Source organism: Ammospiza caudacuta, chromosome 14 (genome assembly GCF_027887145.1).
Source record: "Ammospiza caudacuta isolate bAmmCau1 chromosome 14, bAmmCau1.pri, whole genome shotgun sequence".
Lineage (NCBI taxonomy): Eukaryota > Metazoa > Chordata > Aves > Passeriformes > Passerellidae > Ammospiza > Ammospiza caudacuta.
In genome coordinates this window covers 4,448,680-4,469,626 of record NC_080606.1, presented here as the reverse complement: position 1 = coordinate 4,469,626, position 20,947 = coordinate 4,448,680, and the positions used below count along the sequence as shown (strand labels likewise).

Genomic DNA, 20,947 nt, shown 5'->3' with positions numbered 1-20,947 from the left:
CCACTCCACTCCACTCTATTAAATGGTTTTGCTGAGATTGCAACAGCTCAGCTGCTTTGGGATGTCCACCCTGCTGCCACATCCCCCTGAGAGTGGCCAGCAGATCTGGAAGTGATTTATGGGGCCAAGAGGCAAAGAGACAACATGATTGCAGCAGCCCTGTTCCCCTGGGACATGATTTCACAAGGAGGAGGTGCCAGGGCTGGCAGCTAATGGAGGCGTTATTTTTAGGCATTGGCACCCTTGGCCACCCTGCTCCATGTGGGCAGAGCAAACGAGATCCTGTGGAGACAGCCAGGCACGGTGAGCTGAGCAAATATTGACTTTGTGAGCAGGTGCACCAAGCACTTCCAGCTCAGGGTGCTGGGGCCTTTAGATGGCAAATTCAGGGCAGCTTTGTGGGGAGCTTCTCTAAATGAGAGCAGCCCTGAAGAACTGCAGGGTTGTTTGAGAGCAAAACCAAAGAACTGTGCTTTGGGCTTCCTTGGCTTCTGGCAAACAGGATTCACCTCCATTCCCTTGGAAACATCCTGCAAGAGGCAGAGGGGTTCCTGCCTGAGGTCAGGACTGCAGAGGGCTGGGGTTTATTATCCCTGTCTACCTCCTGCAGTTTTCTCAACTCACTGCTCAATCTCAACCAAACCCAACAAAAAGGCAGCGACCTGGAAGAGCATGAATCTTCCTAAGTTTTCCAAACCCAGGGGTGCAGTAGGGCAGAGCCTTGTGAGAGCGGCTGGAATGCAGGGAGGGATGCAGCAGGGGCAAGAGCAGTGCTGTTCTGCTGAGCCCTGCTCAGCAGCACCTTGGCCACACGGTGCAGAGCCCTCTGTCCCAGCTGCTGATCAGGAGATGAGGTTGATAACTGATGGGGAACAGCTTATTGTTTCAGACTGCAAGGCAAGATGCATTCTATTACTGTATGTAGTTGTCTTTTGTCAGGTGAGCAGTTTGCCTTATCTCTCTCTCTGAGTGACCACAATCATTCCTCCCTTGGGAGGGCACATCTGCTGATAACAGCTATTGAATGTCACTGCATGGCTGATAAGAACTACAGCAGCCCATTGGGAGATGTGAGCCCAGAGGGAGGAGCCAAGCATTCCTACCCGGATATAATCTGGAGATTCTGGAACACCAGCACAGCTTCTCCACTGGATTCCCCAGAGGAACAGCAGCTGCCTCCTCTTCCCCTGGATCTTCAGAGGAAGAATCCATCCTTCTCTACAGGATCCCTGCTCCAGCAGAACCACCCCTGACACTGCAGGAGGGCTGAGCCACAATTCCAATGGGACTGCTGCCAACACCCTGACCCACAGGGTGTCAGGCTGGGTTCTGACTCTGTCAGTGTTGGTTTAGTTTACTGCATTGTTTATTTTATCCTTTTATTTTCTTCCCTATTGAAGAACTTTTATTTCCTGCTCCCATAATTTTTGTTGCCTGAGAGCCCCTTAATTTAAAATTTATAGCAATTTGGAGGGAGGGGGGTTAATTTTCTCCATTTCAGGGAAGGCTCCTGCCTCCCTTAGCTGGCACCTGTATTTCCAAACCAAGACACTTATCAACCTGGATAACCCCTGGCTGTCCTCCCACCAGGCTCCTCTGGCCTGCCTCATGCCCACCAGCCCATCCTCTTCCTCATTCTCACGGGCACATTCTTGCTGCTCCAGCTCCTCAGCAGCCCCAGGGCTCTGCAAAGCAGAAGTGCCTGTCTGTGTTTTGTCAGCACAGCAGCACCTTTAGGGTGAAATCTCCAAGTTTTACACAGAACCAAACTTTCTGGGACAATGCTACTGCTCTAAAAATTGGCCAAATATCAGATGCCCAGATAAAGGTTCATCTCTGACCTGCAATGTGCCGACATGTAAAAAAAGCAAATTTTCACAAGGATGCTCTTCCTACATCTACATGTGTAACACCAGCCTGAAATTACTGATGGTTTGATCTTTCATGCATAATGGTTCCCAGATTTTCTAGGCCTCATGAGGAAAGGACACCTTTTCATTCAAAGTTTCCTGCTTGACAACCAGTCTCTCTGTGAAGTTAAACAAAATATGTTTATACTGGATAGAAGAAATTACTTTTGCATTAGTTTATAATTGATAAAGTGATTTTTCTATAATGCCCTGCTTTTAAATAAGATCTCAGTGTCCTTCTGGGGGGTATTTTCTTGCTCAAACAAAGGTCTGTAGGAAATTTTCTGGCCAGGGTTATGCTAGATGATTTTAACAGTCCTCACACTGAAATTAATTTATGACCCAATCTATTCATACTATAACCTCTAAGATGATATGCATTTCCCTTTAATCTCCCTGCTTTACTTTGGGTCCTACCCTGCTTCCTTTAATGCACTGCAGCAGAAAGATGGGAGATGAATTTACATAATTTATGTTCCTTGGTTTACTTGAGGTGCACTGCCAAGTTTTTATTTAATAATACAGGCACCTGGGCCTAATGAGGCAGCAGTCAATTTTTCACTTCTACTTTGACCTTTCCTTCTCTCCCCTGCAGCATTAATAACTCAGCTCTATCAATACCAGGCTGCTTGTGACTAGTACCACCATTTCCCACTTGTTGATCAATAAGGGCACTGCCTTGGTTAGACCTGCAGCTCTCTCCTTCCTTAGAGGGCTGCATTTTTTGGTCGAGTTTGGGGCTTTGTTTTTGTTTTTTTAATGAAGAAATCAAATCTGGCTTTGCAGGCTTGGAAACCCATCCTCTCCACATGTTGTCTGCATTTCCTGTTTCTGGCTGGCTCCTCTCCTGGGTGCCTGCAGGCAGTGCTCTGGGTGCTGCTGGAGATGGGAAGTGCTTAAATTTGTATCCCAGTGCTTTGCTTTGCTTTTCATCCCATTCCTTTGCTTGACATCCTATTCCCTCGCTTCATATTCCACTCCTCTGCTTTACATCCCATTCCTCTGCTTTTCATCCCATTCCCCTGCTTTTTTCATCCCAGTCCCTTGCTTTATATTCTATTCCTCTGCTTTTCATCCCACTGCAAGCAGGCATCTGTGTCTGCCCCTCTCACCCAGGTACCGAGCCAAAGGAAATCTCAATCCCTCCCTCTCTCCCCCGAGATGATGATGGTGCTTCAGAATGGTTCCATGCAAATAAAGATTAATTCAGTGTAAGGAATCAGAGCTCAGGTCCATTATCTCTCCAAAGCCTCGCTCTTCCTGTAGGAGAAATCTCAGGGGCTTCAGTCAGGGCTTGCAGGTGCAGGAGGAACCTGAGCCTGGCCTGCCCTGGTGACTCTGATGTGGCTCCCCACTGTTTTCACACTGGGGTTTGGCAAATGCACATTGGGCTCTGGCCTCAGCAGCCCATCCCATCCCTGCTGTGATCAGCCCAGGGAGCACAGCCAGGCTTGGGGCTGGCTCAAGGGCTCATCATCCATCACCTGTGACAGGAAGGGGCTCCTTGGCTCCTTCCAGGAGGAGAGGAGAGGACTGAGCCCCAGCTGTGCATTGTGCTGTTTTTCATGGCAGGCTGGAAGCACACCCTGGGACACCAACACCAGTACCCACATTCCAGGCACAGCAGCAGCAGCAGCCAGGGACCTTTCTGAATTAATTTTTCCTTTGGTTTCCTCTCTCAAGTCTTGACCTCAGCTTAAGCACCAGGCTGGCTGCAGGCCCTGCTGGGAGACCAAAGTCAATTACCCCAATGCCTTTGATTGAATTGTGCCTGGCCAGCAGCCAGTGCCCCAGAGCCAGCAAGGGACAGGCACAGCCTGGGCCAGCTCCTCTGCAGAGCCTGCCCAGGCTCAGGTGATCCAGCTGTCCCCCAAGCACCTTCTGTCATTCACATTCAGAGTGCTTCAGCAGCCTTTGTCCCAATGTCAGGACTGTTAATAACAAAAAACCCAGCAGTGTGCAGCTGTTTAAATAAGAGAGGAGAAATGCTCCATTGGAAAAGCCATTTCAGAAAGAACAAACCCTCTGCTCCCGTGGGAGCTGTGGAGCTGCACAGCCAGGGGAGCCTGGAACAGCTCTCCCCACAGCTCCTGGAGCCTGCACTGGGGAGCAGCCACCTCCTGTGCCCCCTCCAGGCTGCCAGGCTTGCCCAGGTGCCAGGCAGGAGATGCTGGCACTGCCCTTCCTGGCAGGTACAGGAGGAATTTGCAGTGCTGCACCAGGGAGGTGCATGCCTGCAGCTCCGTTCTGAGCTGGCTCAGAAGCATTGGCCACTCTCAAATCCTGGTCCCAGCAGGAGGGGGAAACCCCTGGGAGATGCAGAGTCCCCTAACCTGGCAAGGTGCACTTAATAAAGATGATGTAAAATGCATAAAGATCACAGGAGACACCTTGTGCCACCTCCCTGCCCCCAGCACTGAGCTCCAGGATCAGTGCCCAAACATTGATTCTGAGGAGGAAGAACAGAGGAGCAACAGCCCCAGCAGAAAGGAGGCTTTGCCAGGTGAGAATGACCACTGGAACTTGCCAAAGGACCACTGGAACCGGCCAAAGGACCTCCTGCCCCACTGCAGTGCAGCTGGGGATGTGCAGTCCTGCCCCCACCTGCAGGCTGGGAACTTTCTCAGCATTCCCAAGCAGAGCTGCTCACTCCTTCCATGGCTGTTGAGACAAAACCTGCTCCTGTCCTCCCTGCAGCTCTCACAGACCTGGCAGGGAACAAAAATCCTTGGAACCAGCAGCAGAAAAACCTGGAGGTTTTTGTTTTTCTGTCCTGAGGTGGTGTGGCTCCTCTCTGAGGGGTTCTGTCAGCATCTGCCCCCCTCTTGCCACAGTGGCAAAAAACAAGAAGCAAAGCAGAGGTCCCAGCCCTGGGTTTGTATCCCTGGGCTGTTCTAAACAGAAATGGAAGCCCAGGATGGAAAAGCTCCAAAACAAACCAATTAACTACACCTAGTGAATAATTCATAAGACAAACAGTATTTCTTTTCTGCCCAAAATAAATGCAAATGGTTTATGATCTCCTCAAGCCTGTTTGTCACCTGAAAATCTCCCCCAGCTCCTTCCTGGCAGGTGAGTCTGGGCTGTGGGTGCAGCTCAGCAGCAGGGAAGGATGTCTGGACTGTGCTGGTTTGGTCAGGGTGTTCAGACCCCCCAGCTGAGGGCTGCTCCATGACCTGACCCCCTTTTTAACCCATTTTAGCTACACGTAGAAATTCAAGATGGTCTTTCTGCACAAAACCGTAAAGCATCATTGGCCACCTGTGTTTCCACAGTAACTCAGTGAGCACCTCCCACAGATTCAGCTGGGAGCTGCCCCAGCACCAGCATCCCCTGCCAGCAGGGTGAACAGCCCAGGGGGACATCCCCTCCTACACTGGAGCTCTGACAGGCTCCCAGGGGTGACAGGGATTTGACAGGTCCCCAGAGCAGCCAGGACACCACTTGGAGCCCTCTAATGGTTTGCAACTCACAGCAGAAACTGATTGATTTGCAACCTGGGGCTTTAGCCAGTGACATGTTCAGTGCAACAGAATAATTGCAGATTAGCACTGTGAGCTAATGATCTTTTTGCCTGCTTTTCTCAGCCTGCCTCATCCATCGCTGTCCTGCGTGGGATTAGCATATGCCTGGTTTTGGAGCAAACATTCTGCCTTAAAACCCAGCCCTTTGGATAATGGCTAAATGAAGACAGATAACAGCAGCCCTGCCCTAGCACGGTGCTGATGAGCCTGCTGAGATCCATAAATGGGGTGTATGCTCCATTCCAGGCAGGCTGAGGGGCTTTTGGCGGCCAGAGGCAGCTGCCTGGAATTTCTCCTGGAGATAAAGGCACTGTGCATGTGGATGCTCGCAGGAAAGTGTGAGCTGCTTACTCCAGTGAGATGGCTTTCCTCCAGCTTCTGGGGGGCTGGATAGCAGGGTCACAGGGGAAAGTCTGCTCCTGCAGCAGGAAAGGGCTGCTGGAGGCACAGAGTGGATTTCTGCAGCGGGGAATGGCTGTGGGGAGCAGCGCCGCAGGATCCGTGGACAAGTGCGTGGGAATTGCCACCTAATTCAGAGCAGATGGATGCCAGCAGCACCCAAGCCTCCAGAGCATCTGTCCCTCCTGTGGCCAGCCTGTGCTGGGGGACACAGTGCTCTCCTCCACACCAGGGAGGGGACAGAGGGCCATGGAGCTGGGTCACAGTGGGGACAGCCACGCTCAGAGCACTCATAGTGAGCCACAGCAGCAGGGCACGAGCAGCCTGTTATTAATGCATTGATGGGGTGGTTTTATACACACAAATCCCCCATTATTAATGCATTAATGGGGTGGTTTTACACACAAAAATCCCCCATTATTAATGCATTAATGGGGTGATTTTATAATGCATTAATGGGGTGGTTTTATACACACAAATGCCCCATTATTAATGCATTAATGGGGTGGTTTTACACACAAAAATCCCCCATTATTAATGCATTAATGGGGTGATTTTATAATGCATTAATGGGGTGGTTTTATACACACAAATGCCCCATTATTAATGCATTAATGGGGTGGTTTTATACACAAAAATCCCCCATTATTAATGCATTAATGGGGTGGTTTTATAATGCATTAATGGGGTGGATTTATACACACAAATGCCCCATTATTAATGCATTAATGGGGTGGTTTTATACACAAAAATCCCCCATTATTAATGCATTAATGGGGTGGTTTTATAATGCATTAATGGGGTGGATTTATACACACAAATGCCCCATCATTAATGCATTAATGGGGTGGTTTTATAATGCATTAATGGGGTGATTTTATACACAAGTCCCCCATCATTAATGCATTAATGGGGTGGTTTTATACACACAAGTCCAAGGGCCGTGGGCAGCAGGAGGACCCAGCAGGGCTGCTTGTGGTGCAGCCAATGTCCCCTGGTTATTCCTGTTCTATAAGGAGAAAATGGATGGATTCCTGCACAGCCCAGGCAGCTGGAGGGCTTTGAGCAGGGCAGGGTGAGGGCTTTGAGGGGTTGGGACAGGCACAGCAGGACAGCCAGGCTTGAACTGCATAACATCTGACCTCAGTGGGATGCAGAAGAGGGAATGTTAGAAATGTTACAGTTGACCAAATACCCACTGGATTAGGAATTCCAAGAAAGGGCTTTGTGGGTGAGGCTGGGGAGGGGATGAGGATTAGCAGGGCTCTGGCAGAGGCTGCTGGGGTGTTAGTGCAGGTGAGCAGAGCAGCTGGAGCAGGCACAGAGGCAGCAGGAAAACAGACTTGGAGGAATTAATGTGCTGGGCTGGAGAAAGTGCTAAAATCCACCAGGACAGGAGGCAGCAGGAGAATCCTAAACAAATCCACCATGATGACAGCTGTGAGACTACCACTGAAACAGTGCAAAGGGAGGGCTGCAGAGAGGGCTGAGGCTTGGACACCTTGCAGGAGGTGAAACACAGAGACAGCTGGCAGAGCAGCTCAGCTTCATCAGTCTTGGGGGAAAAGGGGTGAATGCAGGGGCAGGAAAGCTGAGCCACAGCCAAAGGCTCAGAGGGTTTGTGCAGCAACACCTCCCTGCCTCACAGAGCCAGACTCTGCCAAGTACTGCTCCCGACTGATTAACCCCAAATCCAATCCTAACTCTGTCCTCTTGAATTCAAGGTGGGAGGAGAGGAGAAGATTTGGCATTTATCAGTGAGATCTCTGCCTCTCAGCTGTCCTTCCCCTGGGGACAAGGAGGCAGTGACACCGAGGATGCCCAGGGGACACACACAGTTATGTGCCTTTGAGTCTGCCAGGGCCATGCCTCAGCTTGTTAAAAACCTCAGCAAAGGCCAAGGCAAGATCTCCTCAGGATCTGTACCTGTACCAGGCTCCTGTACCAGGCACCAAAGAAGGAAATAAAGATCTTAGTGTGCTGCTGACACTTTTCTTGGAGGGTTTGGGAACCCTGAGGGGTGGCAGGGGCTGAGCACAGGGATTGACCATCAGAACCAGCACTGCACTACACAACCACAGCAGGAGATGGGGGATGGCACCACACTGGGCTCAGGGTGTGCCAAGGAGTGCCCTGGGGGCTGAAGGGGGGATAACAGGGGCAGCTGGCAGGGGACCCAGGGGGTGGCTGCTGGGCCAGGGACACAGAGCCATCTGTGCTCACCCTGAGCCTGACACCTCCTTCCCATCATTTCCACCTCATTCAACAATCCTGCCTGCCTTGGCCAGTTCCACAAGTGCTACTAATGCACGAAACCTCCCAGTCCCCTGCAGTAGCTGCAGCCAGCCCAGCTATGGCCATGCACTGCTCCTCTCCAGCCCTGAGCACAGGGGAGGTGCTGTCCTGCCTCCAAAGGGTCCTGCTGCCTGCCTGGCCTGTGCCACCCCATCTGCCCTGAGGACACTGCTTGAACCATGAGGGAGGTGTTTGGGACATGGCCAGAATGCCACCATGCCTCTCCTGTGGCCCTGGATCACAGCCAGAATGTCACCATGCCTGCCCTGTGGCCTTCAGCAGCCATTCCTGTGTGGCACAAGCAGTCAGAGCAGCAGGGGAGATGCTGCAGGCCCTGCTGTGAAGGGGTTTTGGAGCCTCTAGGGCTCCCAAGCAGATTGTCCAGCACACAGCTGTGATGTGAACCCCCTCAAAGGCTGGCCCCAAAGCCCCAGCCTCATCTCCACGCCTACCTTGGCATCCAGGATGCTGGTCTCCACCCGGGCCACGCCCTGGTTCTCCCTGAACAGCTGGATCTTGCTGACCTTGCTGAACTCTGACAGCACCGTGGTGAGGTTGGTTTTCAGGTCGATGACGTGGCTGATGCCGTGCCGGGGTCCCACCAGCAGGGTGGTGGCTGGCTGCTTCTCATCCTGCTGGCACGTGGACAGACAGACAGACAGACGGGTGAACAGACACACCCAGCATGGCACAGCCGGCTCCTGGCTCCCTCCATGCAGCCCAGCCTCAGTGCTGGCAGCCTGGTCACGCTTAGGATGGCTTTGGCACCAGGCTGGTGCCACCAACCTGCTCCCCTGAGCCCCCGGGGCAGAGCTGGGAGTGGTGTGCAGGGTGCCAGGGCTGTTTAAAGGTAAAGCTCTGAAAGGAGTGTCCACATGAAATATTCAGGCTCACTGGTGTCACTACACTAAAGCAAGTGTGTTACAAATCTGTCTGACCTGACATTGCCTCTGAGAGGAGGAAGCAAGGGAGGGAGTGAATGGATTTCAGAAAAGAAGACCAAAGCTTGACTGGAAATAGGGATGTTTCTTGCTCTGGTCTAAAAGGATGCTTCAAGCCAGGTGTGGAGGGGAAGAGGAGCTGGGCAGAGCCTTGCAGAAGATAATAAGGGAATACTTTTTACCACTTCAACACAGTTCAGCTCACAGGCATTTCTTTGGTGTCAGAGATGGAATAAATGCTGTCTACCCAGGCAGTGTCAGGGGCAGGCTCTGAGTGCTCTGCCATGGCACCAAGCAGACACCATGAAGCTGTGCCTGCACTGATTTCCTGCAGGCAGCCCTTTGAGCTGTGAGGGGAGGGACAGAGCAGAGCAAAGGCTGCCAGAGATGGAACCCAGTAGGCAAAGCACAGAAAATGCTGAGACCATGGGTGGGGGTAAAGGGAGGGATGGCAGAGAGGTGGCACCTGTGTGAATCTACAAAATCAGAGTGTTTTGGGAAAGCTGCAAAAGGCAGGCCTCAGAGACAGTAAAACTGTGATTAGAGCTAAGCAGCAGCCCTGAGATAGGTCAGCAGAAAAATTATTTAAAAAGTAGAAAAGCAAGGACAAATAGAACAATGGTCTGTGTATTAACACTTGTCTAGAATAACTCCCTAAGCTACAGAAAAGTTTATCTAGCAAGATATTAAGAAGTTTGAAGCTTAATAATGGAGCTCTGTGCATTGTGTTTTAAGGCTTACAAGCAGGTACTGTATCCAAAATAAGCAAGCATTGCTTTAACAGAAGGTACCTGTGCTTATAGTGGTTGGATGGAACTACTGACAACGTGCTTTTGCTTTGTGTGATTGGTCAAAAAACTTAAAAAGTGAGTTGTAACATTAAGTTCTTTGTCTGCTGCCTGGGATGTGAGCTGCTGGCATCTTCCCATTGTCATAACCATGGAATGAGACTGATGCTGGAAAATAAAACAGCTCAAGGCACGTTCCCAACAGTGCTGTCCTGTTTGTGATTGCTGCACAGCCCCCAGCTGGCAATATCACCCACATGGGGACCTCTGGGTGGGAGTGGAGTGAGAGGGATGAGGGCTGAGCCAGGTGCTGTTTGTGCTGGTGGCTTTCCCCCTGCTGAGGTGGTTTGGTGAGCAGTGCAGATGAAGGATCACTGTGGCAGGGATCGGGCTGCAGCACCCGTGACAGGGCAGCAAGCCCAGCTGTGGGCAAGCAGGGACCACAGTGGCCTTGGCCAGGAGCTGCCCTCCTCCAGGATGGGTGGCAGGATGTGCCAGGGGATGACTGAGCTACAAACACATGCCTGAAACTCCTCCAGCTCCACTGAGCAGGTCATGTTGCTGTCCCACAGGCTGCAGGAACAGAGCAGCTCCTGACCCAATAAATCTGAAAACCCAACCTGCTGACAGCAGAGCATCCAAGGCTGTCTGGGTGGGCTTGGAGCTCAGCAGGGCAGAGTAGGGCACTGAGGGGAGTGATTTCTGTGGGAGCCAAGTGCCCCCCTGGCACAGGCAGGAGCAGGCACCCCCCAGGGTTACCGTACCAGTCCCACGGTGTTGAAGAGAACCCCAGCGAAGGTGGGCAGCTCGTTCAGGATCCTCAGGTACTGCAGCTTGGCCTGGGCTGTGGAGACCTGACAAAACACACAGCTGATCACTGTGAGCACAGCAAGGGAGGCAGGAGGCTGGGGCAGAGCTGGGGCTCCCAGCTAGGGGGGCACAGCGAGCTGTCAGGCAGCTCTGGGCATGGTAGTGGGTCTGAGTCGGGGGTGAGGGGGGTCTGCACTCCCCTGCCAGCCTGGGCAGCTGTTGGGAGGTAAGTCAGAGCAGGGCACAGCCCGGAAGGAGCCCCAGTGCTTGGTGTATAACCCCCCTGAGATGTGCAACCCACCCTCCCTCCCCGGGGAGCTGTGAAGGCTGCAGGGACCAAGGCAGTGGCTCAGCTGCTGCCTCCAGAGCTTTCCAAGCCCAGAGCAGAGATAACAGCGAGCTGGTGTGTGCCACTTCAGCCAAGCCTCAGCTGATCTCAGCCCTGATCCTCACTGCACTCCCTGCAATCCACATCAGCTCCTGAGAGCCGATTCAGGAGAGGGAGACTCTACCTGGCTGTGGGATTTATCTCCCATCCCAGGGGATTTAATGAGTCCCTGAGGAGCTGGGGACATCAGGCCGCCACCCCCCAGCCCTGAACAGGGTCTCTGTGGGCTGGGCTCACCTTGGTGCCCCCAGGCTGGTGCTGGTGGGCTTTGAGCTGCTGCGAGAGGGATTTCCGGAGGCTCTTCTCTTTGATGAGCTGCAGGAGCGAGGGGGGCAGGAAGGGCTCCAGCCCCCACTCCTTCCTGTGGGGAGGGAAACCTGCATGAGCTGCCAGCCCGGAGGCGCTGCCAGAGAGCACAGAGGGACATAAAACTGTCCCAGAGCATCCTCTTGCCGTCAGAGGGAGCTGGAGCCACACCAGCACTTCCTTGGCACCGCAGCCGGAGCAGCAGCAGCCCCCAGCTCGGGTCCCCAAGGGGATGGGACCTCAGGCTGGTGACACAGCCACCAGCTGCAGGCTGGGGAACAGCAGTGCCACGCTCTGCAGCAGACTCCAGCTCCCACTCATGTTCATGTAAAGTTAGGGATGCAGGGCAAATTCCCAAACGTCTTCTGGGGTGACCCCTCCCTCCTTCCTCCCTGTGCCGACTGGGCAAGGCCAGCCTGCACAGATGGACTGGGTCTGGGTTTAGGTCCCCCAGGAGCCACAGGAGGGCTGAGCCAGTCCCTGGTGACAGGCTGAGGTTACACAGCCACACAGCCTTCTCCTTGCCTTGGGTGCAGGTGGAAAACCAGCCCAGGTTCCTGTGGAAATGATCCTGGGCTCACAGCAAGTGTCCCCAGCCCAGGCTGCTGTGTGTCAGCGTGAGGAGGCCTTACACAGCCCCGTGCTGGGACCAGGGGTGGCTGTCCCTGCTGCCAAGCCCCTGAGCCACCACCCAGCTCAGAGCATCTCATGCTCCACACCCCAAAACATGGCTGTGACACAGGGACACGGGGAAGGGACAACAAAGGAGGGCTCTGTGGGAGCCAGGGGACAGGCAGGAGCACTCACTCCACGTTCTTGAGGGACACCTTCTGGCTGGGGCGGGTGGCTGAGACAGTGATGTAGATGTGGAGGGCAGCCAGCCCCAGCAGCATCTCAGGCTTGGGCTCTGTGCCGAAGCGCTCTCTGATCACATCATTGCGGCTCTGTGGGAGGGAGAAGAGTGTCCCCAGACAGCCCCAGGGACAGCCACTGCCTCCCGAGGGGCGCCACCACAGGGCCCAGCCTTGGCAGACGTGCAGCAGCAGCCCCCAGTGCCCACCTGGATGTACAGGTACTCGAAAGCTGCAGGGTCCCGGCGCAGCAGCTCCACCGGGTCCTTGGGGAAGAAGCTCACACGGAAGAGGCATCTCATGCCGTGGTAGTGTGTTCTTTGCACCACCTGTGGCAGGAGCAGAGGGAGCAGTGAGCCCAGGAACCATTGGCTGCAGAGCATGAGATGCCCTCTCCTCTCTTCTGGTGTTATATTTGATTTCTCTCCTCCATGCACCACCTTTCATCCCAACAACATGCCAGCCTTCCTTGGTGGGATAGCTTTGCCTGGTGCTGTGGGGTTTATGCCACTCAGGCTAATGTTTGCTCCATGATCCCCATTTTATCCCTGGTCTTATTGGCTCTCCCAGCCAAGGACGCTCATGAGTGCTGCCTGCAGCTGCCCAGGCTGGGGCACAGAGCAGCTCCATGGTGTTGTCAGGGTAGGGTAGATAAAACCCTGACTGTCTCCCTCTTTGGCAACTCTTTTCACCCCTGAGTCCACAGGACCATGGCAGAGGCAAGGAGAGGCCAGAACACCCCACAGCACAATCCCAGCCTGTCACAGCACATGTCACAGCTCAGATGGCCACAATACACAGAGTATCACAATATAGTTTCAGAAGGCTTCAACCCAGACAGAGTAACATCAGGTCACTTCAGAAGGCTGTAAGCATCTCTTCTTTCTTGTTCTTTAGCCCAACCTTTTACACTCCTCATGTTGATGCCCTGCCCCTGTGTGCCCTCTGCTCCCTTTGGTGGTTGCTCAGCACACCTGGGCACCCCATGGCTCATTGCTGTCAGTGCTGCTCACCTGCTGCTCACAGCTGTGCCCACTGGGGATGGGGCTGGGCCAGCCCATCCAGTGACCCCAAACTGTGCCTGCAGCCCCACCCCAGTGACCCCAAACTGTGCCCGCAGCCCCATCCCAGTGACCCCAAACTGTGCCTGCAGCACAGCCCCATCCCAGTGACCCCAAACTGTGCCCCTACACCATCCAAGCCCTCACTGGGGGAAGGGGAGGCTCTCTGTGCCCAGCCCCTCACTGGGGCCATCCCACCACCCTCCCACCCCAGCAGCTTACGTGGGCCAGGGGCTGCTTGTCCTGGAGCAGCAGGAAGCGGTGGCTCTGCTCGGGGCTGGAATACTCCAGGACCAGGGCAAAGTGCTCGATGTGCCTCAGTGACAGGCGGTCCTGCAGTGTCACCATCACGTCCTGCAAACACCACGGACAGCCCTGGGTGCCAGGCACTGGTGCTTCCCAAGGGGGAGCTGGGACGTCGCTGAGAGCCCACTCTGAGCCCCCTGAGAGTCCCTGGCAGCCGGGGCAGTGCCAGGATGAGGCTGAAAGGGTGCCCAGGGTGGCACCAGTGACCGTGCAGTGGGAGGTGACAGCAGCCTGGGCTAACCCTGGGTGTGCTGAGGGAACTGCCCCTGGCAGGGGCACTCACAGGAGATCCAGCCTGGCTGGAGGGCAGGCTCACAGCAGGGAGAGAAGTCAGAAGAGGCAGAGCCAGCAAAGCCCCATCCCTGCCAGCTGCAGAGCGTGCAGCCTGGGGAGGCAGACGGGCCATCCATCATGCCAGAGCGGCTCACAGCCAGCCCAGCGCTGCTGATCGTGCTCGGGAAGCAGAAATGGATCGGGCAGGTGGGAGGAGAGGAGAGCACGGAGCCCCGGGGGAGAGGAGGGGCTCACCTTCACAGTGGTTCGGCCATCGAACGTGAAGGATTTGATCTGCCCGTTCTCCAGGAAAACCTTCAGCACGTTGGGAATGAGGAGGAGAGCTTCTTTCTTCAACATGTCCTGGCATGTGGGGCCAGCAAAGGGGGAGGCGAGGAGGGTGGGGGGCACGGAGAGAGGAGGGAGGGCGGGGACAGAGAGTGTCAGTGATGGAGCACTCACTCGTGGCATCCTCTGCTGCTCTGGGCTTTGTGCTAAGAGGCACATTTCCCCTGGAAAGCCAGCGTTCTGAAGCGCAGAGCTGAGGCAATTTAGAGCTGCCTGACAGATTCACCTGCTCAGCTCCCAGCAGCTGCAGGAACAGAGCGCCTGGCTCTGCCCAGCACACCCCAGTGCCCGTGCCTGGCAGCCTGTCCCGCTCCCCAGCTGCTGTCCCAGACAGGAGGCATGGCTGGCGTGGCTCAGAGCTGATCCCCCCTTCCTGACCCTCACCCCAAGCCTATCCCCCCTCAGCCCTGCCCATCCCCTCTGCAGGAAGTTGGGAGAAGGCTGATTTTATTTGGTGAGAAGCTTTTCAATCAGATAATTACCTAATTGATTTTGCTTAAAAATAGAACGTGCTAGAAGCGCTTTACAGGGGTTTTTTTTCCACATTTGTTTTGTTGTTAACAAAACCTTTCTGCAATTACAAGATAAAGGCACTGGGCTGTAGCTCTCCAGCTTCCACAGCCATTCAGCAGTGCCCTGGTCACCCTGCCCCACATAGAGGCATCCCAAAGCTTTTGGGATCAGGCTGGAAGCCACAGATCTTTCTTAGAGCAGGCACTGGCATTGCCTGGGTGTTCAGGGGGGCTCAGCTGAGACCAGGTTTCTGAGCCAGTCTTTGGAGCTCCTTCAGAGGGACAGGGGATAACCACAGAAAATCCCCTCAGCAATGACCCAACACACTGACTGTGCCCAAGGGCATCAGCCCTGTGGAGCTCTCCAGAGACAGCTGCTCTCACCTGCAGAGCCCAAAGCAGGCAAGAGGAGCCCTGTGGCCCCCAACTACCCCACAGGCCCTGGGGACCCCTCAGGGGGTGAAGCACAGGGGAAGGCAGGGCAGGACTAGGCAGGACTTACTGGGTCTGTCTCACCGACCGTCACCTGCTCAGAGAATCGGACCTTGGCCGGGTTGGACCTGAGCTTTGCCTTCTTGGCTGCACTGATGAAAGCAGATTTGGGGGACTGCAAAGAGAGCACTGGGTAAATCACCTGCCTGCCCTGGGAGCCATGGTGTGGGGAAAGGCAGACACACAGAGGAAACCCCTCTGGAGCCGGCCTGGTGATGGAGAGTGGGCAGGAAACCATGAGATGGGGAGGGTGGAAAGCAAAGCCCCTTGGCTGTGGTTACAGGGCCAGAAGGATGAGCAGCAGCCCCTGAAGTCACACCAGCAGCATCAGTGTGGCAGGGAGGCTGCACCCCAGTGCCTGGCAGCCCTTGTGCAGGCTGAGCTCCAGCAGATGTCAGCCAGGGCTTGCCTGGAGGCACTGGCACCAGCTGGATGAGACAGATGAATCCCTTGGTTGTGGTTTGCAGCCCCAGGGAGATGGCAGCACCCCGGGCACCCCTGCAGGATGTTCTGGTGGCAGTGCTGCACACACTGCAGCACAGAGACAGTCTGTGTGTGTCTGATGGTGCCAGCACCAGCTGAGCTGCCACCCGGGCCAGGAGGAAAAAAGCTTTTTTGGAGTGTGGCACACACCCCTGCTCCTGACAGGGCAGTGCTGGGTGGGGCATCTCCTTTCTGGAGAGGAGGGGAGCACAGGGGAGCTCTCACACCTCTCTCCCAACATTAAAGACTCCGTGAAGCACAGACTGTGCCTCTGGCGTGACAGCTCAGTGTGCCCCAGGGCACCATCAGCATCCCCAGCCCTTCCAGCTCCCCAGGGACTCCTGGGCCAGCAGTGACCGCTCCCTGCCACCCCTGGCACGGTGGGTTACTCCATCACACACACAGGATGGGGATATTTTCCCTCCCTCCCTCCTGGTGACAAGGACAGGGAGATGCTGCACGCCAATGACCCCAAGGGGCCGTGGCAGCTCTCAGACCCCACGGCCTGGAAGAGCCTTGGGCTGCTGGGACATGGCCCCAACAAATCAGCTGAGCTGCCTGAGTGGTCTCCAGGTCTCTCAGGGTCTCCAGGGACCCTGCCTTGGTGTCCAAAAGTGCTTCTGACCCCTGTCCTGGCTCCCCTGGAGCTGGCCATGGCCCTGCCAGTCTCACCTGGTGGGTGTGCAGGACCGTGAGGATGATGAAGTCCTTGGCGTTCCTGTGACAGAAAGGAGAAATGAAGATGGACGGGGCCTCATGGTGATGGACCTCAATATGTGCAGCTGGCTACTGAGAGCACATCCCACCCTTCCAGCCCAGTGCTGGCCGGGACCTTTGTGGGCTCCTTGGGGTGCTTGACAACGTGGCTGTGGATTCTTTCCCACTTCTTGGCCAGCTGGGGATGGCTGTGGCACTGGCTTCAAGGGTCTCCCCCTGCTCAGGCTGGGAGTTCCCCACCCAGCAGTGAGCACTGGTGCCGTGGGTGCGCACTGGCACTGCGAGGCTTTGGGCACTATGGGCACAGCAGCCTGGCATGAGCCCCTCCCCAGGGGCGTTGTCCTCACCTGACAAGCTCGATGAATCTCTCCCTGGGGGCTTCACTCACATCCTCATCGTTGATGGCCAAGATCTGGTCTCCTGGCAGGAGTTTATCCTCAGAGGGGCCGCCTGCCAGGAGAGAGGGTCAGGGCCAACCCAGGCATCCCGGAGCTGCGGGGCGGAGGGGAAGCACGGGGGTCCCAAGCATCCCCAAAGCATTTGCCCACCTATGTGGCCGTGGAGGACGCCCTGCAGCAGGCCCAGCAGAGGGGACAGGAGAGGACAGGAGCCCAGGGAGGGAAGCAGGGCTGTGTGTCCCGGCACGCTGCCGCCGTGTCCAGGAGCAGCCCCACACCCTACCTGCAGCCACCGAGCGCACCACCACGGGCCTCTCGCTGCCAGCCACGAAGCCGAATCCGAGGAGGGGGTGGCGCTGGACCGTCACCTGTCGGAGCGTGGCCGGAGGCAGCTGCCCACATTCCATATCATCGCCACCGCGCTCCTCCGGCATCACATGGCTGCGCTGCAGGCACAGGGACAGGCTGCGTGTCAGGAGCCCCTCCGAGAGCCCTGCCTGCCGCTCCGAGCCCTCGGGGGCTGCGGGACAGAGAGCTCCCAGCCCCTTCCTGAGGCAGCCACAGCCCCGATCCCCCTGCAGAGCCCCCAGCCCCTTCCTGGGGCAGCCCCGATCCCCCTGCAGAGCCCCCAGCCCATTCCCGGGACAGCCACAGCCCCGATCCCCCTGCAGAGCCCCCAGCCCATTCCCGGGACAGCCACAGCCCCGATCCCCCTGCAGAGCCCCCAGCCCCTTCCTGGGGCAGCCCCGATCCCCCTGCAGAGCCCCCAGCCCATTCCCGGGACAGCCACAGCCCCGATCCCCCTGCAGAGCCCCCAGCCCATTCCCGGGACAGCCACAGCCCCGATCCCCCTTGCAGAGCCCCCAGCCCCTTCCTGGGGCAGCCCCGATCCCCCTGCAGAGCCGTGCTGATCCGTGCCACAGCACCGGTAGGGGACACTGATGGAGGTGCCACTTAAGAGTAAATCACATCTCTTCCAGCACCTCACTGTCCCTGCAGAGCTCCCAGCCCCTTCCCGGGGCAGCCACAGCCCCGATCCCCCTGCAGAGCCGAGCTGATCCGTGCCTGTCCCCGTCACTGCACTGGCAGCTCAGGTAGGGGACATTGATGGAGGTGCCACACGAGGGAAAATCACAACATCTCTCCCAGCACCTCACTGTCCCTGCAGCGCTCCCAGCCCCTTCCTGGTCCGGCCACATCTCCGTTCTCCCTGCAGAGCCGTGCTGTTCACTGCCTGTCCCTGCCACGGAGCCGTGCTGCTCCATGCCTGACCGTGCCACCGCACCGGCAGCTCGGGCAGGGGACACTGATGAAGGTGCCACTGAAGGGTGAATCACACTGTCCTCTCCCAGCACCCCACTGTGCCACCCCTGCCCTCATGAGATGGGACATCTCTGTGGGGTAAACCACTGCTGGTGTGGCTCTGGCCATTCCCTGAGGGTCAGGGCAGACAGCAGCAGACTGAGAGCTCTCTCTGCCGTTCTGCAGAGCTTTCAGAGCAAACCCCAGGGTTGGCTTATTCATGCTGTGTAACACAGCTCAACAGTATCAGAGATAAGTGAAAACAAGTTTAGCCAGTCTAAAAACTGGGATTAAGGCAGGCTCAGCTGTGCTGCTACAACCAAATCTCCACCATCAGTCCAGGGACTCTTGGAATAGAGACAAGCAGAAGATGGGAAGGTCCAGCCCAGGGCAAGGTCGTGTCAAAGCTGCCCTTGGCATCCTGGAGCAATGCCAGCCATGGCTCCAGGCTGTGAGCCTGCCACGGGGGAGCAATCCCAGCACCACGGGATGGCCACAGAGCACAGCACAGATGGCAACACACACAGCCCAGCCAGAAAAACAAAGTGGTGAACGTGCTGTTGTTCCTGTGCTGCTCATTGCTTGTTCCTGTCCAGACTATTTAGTCTATTTAACAGAGATCCTTCCCGGCCTTTTGACAACACACCAATTGTTCCATCTCTTATCAGTTTAGGCTTTGATGCATCATCCATCTAATGCTATCTGTCTGCATTTCTGACACCTCTAGCTGCTCCCAGCACTGTGTTTGGCACCTGCTGCACAGCCAAGGGGGACAGCACGTGGGGCTGGAGGGGACAGGAGCCCCACACCAGCACACACAGCTTGGGCCTCGAGGATATCACAGTCAGCAAAGACAGCCCTGTGCCAAGCCTGATCCCCAGGTAACCAGGTAACCACCCAAAACCCTCCAAGGGAGAATGCCACGTCTGCCACGGGAGCCAGGAGGGCTCTGAGCACAGGTGAGTCTGCCCAGGGTCAGGGATCCAGCGCTGTCTATGGGTGAGCTGTGCTCTGTGACAATGAGGTGTCACCACAGCCAGGTGACCATTCCCAGTGCCATTTCCCCTCCCGCCTGCAGCAGCACATGGCTGGAGAAGGAAACAGCGATGCCTGGGGCAGGGAATGGTGAGGAGCAGCAGGCTTTGGGCACCCCTGAGCTCGGGAAGTGCTGCACCCATCAGAGCTCCCAGCAGGAGCAGAGCCAGCCCCAGCACAGTGCAGCTGCAGGGAAGCACCGCCGAGAGCATCTCCCCAGCCACCGTCTCTGCACCACCTCATTAGCTGCTCTGCTACTCCCATGAGCATTCAAAAGAACAACAGTAACAACCACAACAAAAAGAATCACGCCATCCAGCCAATTTTCTCAAACAAACGCTCTCCAAGGCCATTGTGTGCGGCTGAAAAGGCTGAATGCAGCACTGCGTCTCGGCCAGGGAGGATGCCAGAGCTGGCTGCCACAACACAGATGGCCCCAGAGCTGCTGGCTCCCAGGGGACACTCCTTTCATCCCACCCGTGCTGCCCACAGCCACTGCAGCCCCCCAGCAGATGAAGATGAGGATGAGCAGCAGGGCTTGGAGCGCTGGGATGCTCGGAGATGGGGCTGAGCTCAGTGCATGGCTCCGGGGAAACAGAGGCAGGGCTTTGCTCACCGAGTCACAGCAAAGTGGGTGGCGAGTCCCAGAGCAGAGCTGCCCAGCTGTGTCCCCAGATGTGTGCAATGGGGGTGTCGGTGTCACCCTCAGCGCCCCCGCGGCTGAGGCACAGCCCAGCACCAGGGACAGCGGCGGCTCCCGCAGCCCAAATTAGGATCAGAATTGGATAGCCGGGAAACCTTTGCAGCTTTAACAGACAAAAGGAAAAGAAAGCACACCTCACTTCAGCCACAACCAGCCTGCCATCCAGCGTCAAAGGGAAAAGGGGAATAAAGGGATGGATACTGACAATAAAAACTCCTTTACCGGCCTCTTAAGCTGCTCCTCTCCTGATAAGACTTGGACGCTGCAGAAGCATTACCAGGAAATTAAATAAAAGAGGACGAGCGTCCTCCTAAGCAGGACTTATCCACTCCTGGAGAAGCAGTAATATGCTCGGCAGCAGGTACAAGATGCCTTCTCCAGGCTGGAGCTCTGTCCTTCCCGCAGCAGCTCTCCCTCGCCAGGCTCAGGGATTAACGTGTGCTCACCCCGGACCAGAAGGAGAGGTCAGAGAAACCAGCAGCAGCAGGGGCTAGGGCAGCTCTCTCCCCAACACTGGTAATTGGCTGCACCCCAGGAGCTATCACTTCCTTAGAACCTCATTTTTTTTGTGTTTCTTCTTTTGATTTCTGGGCAGAGAGCTGTGCTGGGCTGCAAAGCTCATGGGCTGGGCTCGCAGCAGGGAGTGAGGGTATGAAACAATCCCTGGAGCTCAGCAGCACCCAAACCCAGCCTCACCCCGGGGCCACACTGCCACCACCTTGGAGGGCGGGGACCAGCACTGACCCCATCCCCCTGCAGGGAGCCAGTGGCTGTTTGTGTCCCTGTCCCCACCCTGCCTGTGTCACTACCTGCCTGCTGCCCACCCTCAGCCCAAGAGCCTGCTCTGCACCCCCCTGCGTCCTCAGTGACCACCATGGCACATTGGAAAACAGCTCAGCTCAAAGTGAAAGGATTTATCAGGAGAAAGCTCTCTGTGCCCAGCAGCAGCAGGAGCCCACCATGGATGTAGCCCTGTGGGAGCACCTGGCTCTTCATGGTGTCTTGACTGATGTGGCATGAAGATGTCCCACTCCTGAGGCTGGGACACTCGTGTGCTCAGAGCTGACACGGATCTGGTCACACTCTGCCTCCCAAGGAGAGAGAG

General features: G+C 56.0%; 1 protein-coding gene across 1 annotated transcript in view; it reads right to left on the bottom strand.

Annotated features, from left to right (window-relative positions):
• The window catches only part of FRMPD3 (FERM and PDZ domain containing 3), a 29,736-nt gene extending 12,882 nt beyond the window's left edge, over nt 1–16,854 (bottom strand). Inside the window, exons 1-10 of the mRNA XM_058814277.1 lie at nt 16,752–16,854; nt 16,360–16,405; nt 15,215–15,319; nt 14,108–14,215; nt 13,496–13,627; nt 12,422–12,541; nt 12,169–12,305; nt 11,293–11,416; nt 10,622–10,711; nt 8,581–8,760 (exon numbers count right to left, since the gene is read on the bottom strand). Of these exons, the coding sequence (XP_058670260.1) occupies nt 8,581–8,760; nt 10,622–10,711; nt 11,293–11,416; nt 12,169–12,305; nt 12,422–12,541; nt 13,496–13,627; nt 14,108–14,212 (888 nt within the window). The 5' untranslated portion in view covers nt 14,213–14,215; nt 15,215–15,319; nt 16,360–16,405; nt 16,752–16,854. The remainder of the gene's footprint in view (nt 1–8,580; nt 8,761–10,621; nt 10,712–11,292; nt 11,417–12,168; nt 12,306–12,421; nt 12,542–13,495; nt 13,628–14,107; nt 14,216–15,214; nt 15,320–16,359; nt 16,406–16,751) is intronic.
• Between the last annotated feature and the right edge of the window lie 4,093 nt (nt 16,855–20,947).